Source organism: Octopus bimaculoides, chromosome 30, assembly GCF_001194135.2.
Source record: "Octopus bimaculoides isolate UCB-OBI-ISO-001 chromosome 30, ASM119413v2, whole genome shotgun sequence".
Classification (NCBI taxonomy): Eukaryota; Metazoa; Mollusca; class Cephalopoda; order Octopoda; family Octopodidae; genus Octopus; species Octopus bimaculoides.
Genome location: NC_069010.1, coordinates 429,557 through 433,518, shown reverse-complemented (window position 1 = coordinate 433,518; position 3,962 = coordinate 429,557). Strand labels below are relative to the sequence as shown.

Sequence of the window (3,962 nt, the reverse complement as noted above, 5' to 3'; positions counted from 1 at the left end):
GGTCGAGAAAACAAGTACCAATTGAATACTGGTGCGGATGTAAATGACTCATCACCTCCCACAAAATGGCTTCTCTTGTGGAAAACTTTGAAAGCATTATTATCATTTTTATTATTATTATTATTATTATTATTATTATTATTATTATTATTATTATTATTATTATTATTATCAGTAGTAGTAGTAGTAGTAGTAGTAGTAGTAGTAGTAGTAGTAGTAGTAGTAGTAGTAGTAGTAGTGAGTGAGATAACAGTGCATGCCTTCAAAGTGATACTGGAGTATACCATGACAACCCGTCTGATAAGGGTTCACCAGGCACATGCATCTCAACCATACGTGCGTGACATGGTGATGCGGTATCAAGATAGACAATGTATGACTTTGCAGATGAGGTCCAGTTAGAATTTTCTTCTGGCCGAGTAACATATCCCGCTCAAAATATTAACGAATAAGGGTGCTTTAAGGATGTTCAACGAACCACCTATGTTTTCGGAGGTGAATTATTCAAATCCCAAGAGTTCCCTCGACACATGGCCATGATGCTCTCTCACTACTTCTGCGCGTGATCAGAGATGCACATACTGTCAGCCACCAAGGGATATGCTCAACTGCTTATGGTCAAACAACTGACAGGCAAATCTGTGGCATTGAGGCAGAATATTTGCTGTAGCCCATCTTTTACGCCAAGATAAATCATATATATGATAACAACTCGAATTAGTTAAGATCAGAAGCCATTAGATCCAGTGCCTGTTACTGCATCAGAGCATTTATTATTATTGTTGTTGTTGTTGTTGTTGTTAATCAGGTGTATACATGTCTGTGACGTTGAAACTGAAAATAGTACAATAGTAATCTTTCAGTTTCTACGGTGGTACGTCCCTAACTTTATAAATACTTGCTATTTAGAATAAACGCAACATTCTAAGCGCCAAAAGCTCCCATCTAAATTTTTTTTTCTCAGATACAGTGGTGTAAGAATGTTAACACAAAATTTCCGACACTAAAACGTCCCTAAACCACGATAAAATGGAATCGTTTGAAATGGCTAGTAATTTTCTCAAATGTACTTTATTATTCAATACGTAAGCTAAAAGAGAATAGAACCTTAACAGGTTTCCACTTTCCACTAGAAGCCATTTCACATTATTGATGTTATCAACTACTCTTGGAAAAAATGCCATGAATGTCATAACTTTAATATATCTGCTCAAATTCTATAATCTTTTCTTCTTGCCAAATCAAACATGAGTTTCTTTGTTGTTGATCTGAGGCGCATTCATCTCTCTTTATAATTACAGTGACCTCCGAAACAATAACGATATGATGTGTGGATGTCACCTGCCAGCCTTCGCAAAACATATCAAAAAAGAATACAGACGTATTTTGGTTGTCAAGGGCAAGTGTCAGGCAGGTTCAGGCAACGTAAAACATATACTGAAATATTCGCAATGTCAAAGTTAGTAAAATCTTCCATGCTTCTGTTTGTTTGTTTTTTATTAATAACACTAACAAAAAATCTGGGTTATTCTCTGCAGTTCACGATATAATGTCTTATAAAACGGAAACAATTGATAAAGATATATAAAGAAATAAACGTTTTACCACGCTTTACCTTCATATCTTCTCTCTATTGCCCTTATAGATACAACTGTATCACACAAACTCCCAACGGCACACACACACATACACACAGAGAGGCACACGTACATACGCACACAAACACGTACATGACAGCGTACACATTCATGAATGTACGCTCACATATACACACACCTACGCACACAGACACAGACATATTCTCTAGCTCCCTCTATCACGTACATTCTCACTCACAACTACATAAGCACAGAACCATAATATTAAGACAATCAATGAAGCGGTCACGAATGACGACACGATGTCGCTAGTAACCACAACTGAATGATAGTCTAACCGAACGGTTAAGCGAACATTCATTTAGTTAATTCGTTAACAAATTAACAAAGTAACGAATAATAAAGTGAAATACAACCAGTACATGTGTATATTGTTGACATAATCACCCTCACGAGAGACAACAAATGCTCCAACATACGATCCTCAGAAGAGGACAACTTGGTGACAAAACCAAACTCGCTACATACCTCGGAGATGACGGAGTCTCTCCAGATCGAGTCGGTACTTTTCTGCATTGAGCCACTACATCTCCGGTAATACGGACAGGCGATTTGAATGTCACATGAGAAAATCGCAAGATCGATTCTTCACACGATGCAAACAACAGTAGACCAAGAACAGATGGCTCGATAATATCCATAGCCTCATTTGGTCAAGCTTGAAAATTCAATCAGTAATTGCATTTGCAGTTTCTTCTGATAGGACCCTATGCAGGAAGTCCCGAGGCACCAGATGTCTTCATGCTCCTCCCAGGAATGAAAAGCGTAGAAAATGGTAGATGGATGGATATGTACAGAGTGTCGGTATGAAATATGACGATTTTATGTCCCATTATATTAGGGAAAACTTTGTGTAGTGGTAAACCGTCGATGGCGTTAGCTGACATGGAGGACTGGAAGCCATCTAAATATCGGAAAAGAGTTACATTGTGTTCGTGATTACTCGTGCCAGTTATCAAAATTCAAACTCCACGACTGCTGGTCAATGTTCTGTGAACATTGTAAAGGCTGTAATACTACGTAACATGGACAGAAACTACAGGCTAAAATTTGAATACGAGAGAAAAGTTGTTTGACAAGGTTAAATGCCATGGCCAGAAAAATGTCTAAGGAGCAGGCAAAACATTCAGTAATATAAGAAGGCTGAAAAAGATGACGCATTTGATGAAGGTGAAATAATTTAGATACTACAAGCAAAGGGTTGGTACACACGAGTGTTATGAGAGAGACAGAAAATGACTAACGAAAGAAATCAAGAGGAACAAAGTGTTTTTTTTATTGGGATAAGAGTGAGCACAAATCGAAAGAGACAGCAGAAGGGGTCGGCATGTATGCGTATATGGGAGGTAAACTAATAGTTGAATGATTTAGAGATACAAATCGAAACAATAGTTGCAAGAATGTGTGCGAGGCTACTTGTGAGTATAGGTGTATATGTGTGTGTGTGTTTGTCTGTGCGTGTGTATGTGTGTGTGTGTGTGTGTGTGTGTGTGTGTGTGTGTGTGTGTGTGTGTGTGTGTGTGTGTGTGTGTGTGTGTGTGTGTGTGTGTGTGTGTGTGTGTGTGTGTGTGTGTGTGTGTGCGCGTGAATATGTATGAGTCTATGTACCAGTGTGTATGTGTTTGTATGTATGTGTCATAGATAGAATATCCAAAAGTAAAGAGGTGTTTTGTGTAATAAAGTTTGAAGAGAGTAACTGTGCTACCGAAGTGAGATATGTATGTAAAATGTGTGGTATAGCATATGAAGCGTGTATATAGTGTAAATGTGAGAGAAGGGATAAATAATGTATGGATGTAGGTTGGTCCTGCTGTGAGGGAGAGAGGAAGAAAAGGAAGTTGAGAAGTAAATTATATTTTTAGCGATAAACCAGGAAGACAGTCAATGCTCTTGACCATTGACAAGGCTGCTGTGATCGGTCGGGGCTAAGTAGGAAGGTATCTTCAGATCAACGACTTGCCTTGGTTGTTTACAACAGAGAAGGTTTCAATAAAAGCAATCAAGCTTCCAGGTGATGCACTTAAAATGGGGATCGATTATGCACATCTCTCATGAAGACCCACGTGTCAGCATATATATATATATATATATATATATATATAGCTGATATTTAGCAAGGTGAGACACACATAAGAAGGAAGGAAACAAAGGACCACTGATGAGGTCACAGAAGTGTGACGAAAGAACTCTGGCCGAAATAAGATTAAGATTAATGTAATATAAAGCTGAAGCAAATTAACACCAAATATACAGTGCGTGTGTTTTTATTGGCTAAACTGGCAATATGACCATCCCCAAGTACAA

At 38.1% G+C, this 3,962-nt stretch overlaps 1 protein-coding gene across 1 annotated transcript in view; it reads left to right on the top strand.

Annotated features, from left to right (window-relative positions):
• The window catches only part of LOC106876916 (insulin-like growth factor-binding protein complex acid labile subunit), an 88,611-nt gene that overhangs the window by 77,558 nt on the left and 7,091 nt on the right, over nucleotides 1-3,962 (top strand). Inside the window, exon 28 of the mRNA XM_052978054.1 lies at nucleotides 1,302-1,459. Within this exon, the coding sequence (XP_052834014.1) occupies nucleotides 1,302-1,459 (158 nt within the window). The remainder of the gene's footprint in view (nucleotides 1-1,301; nucleotides 1,460-3,962) is intronic.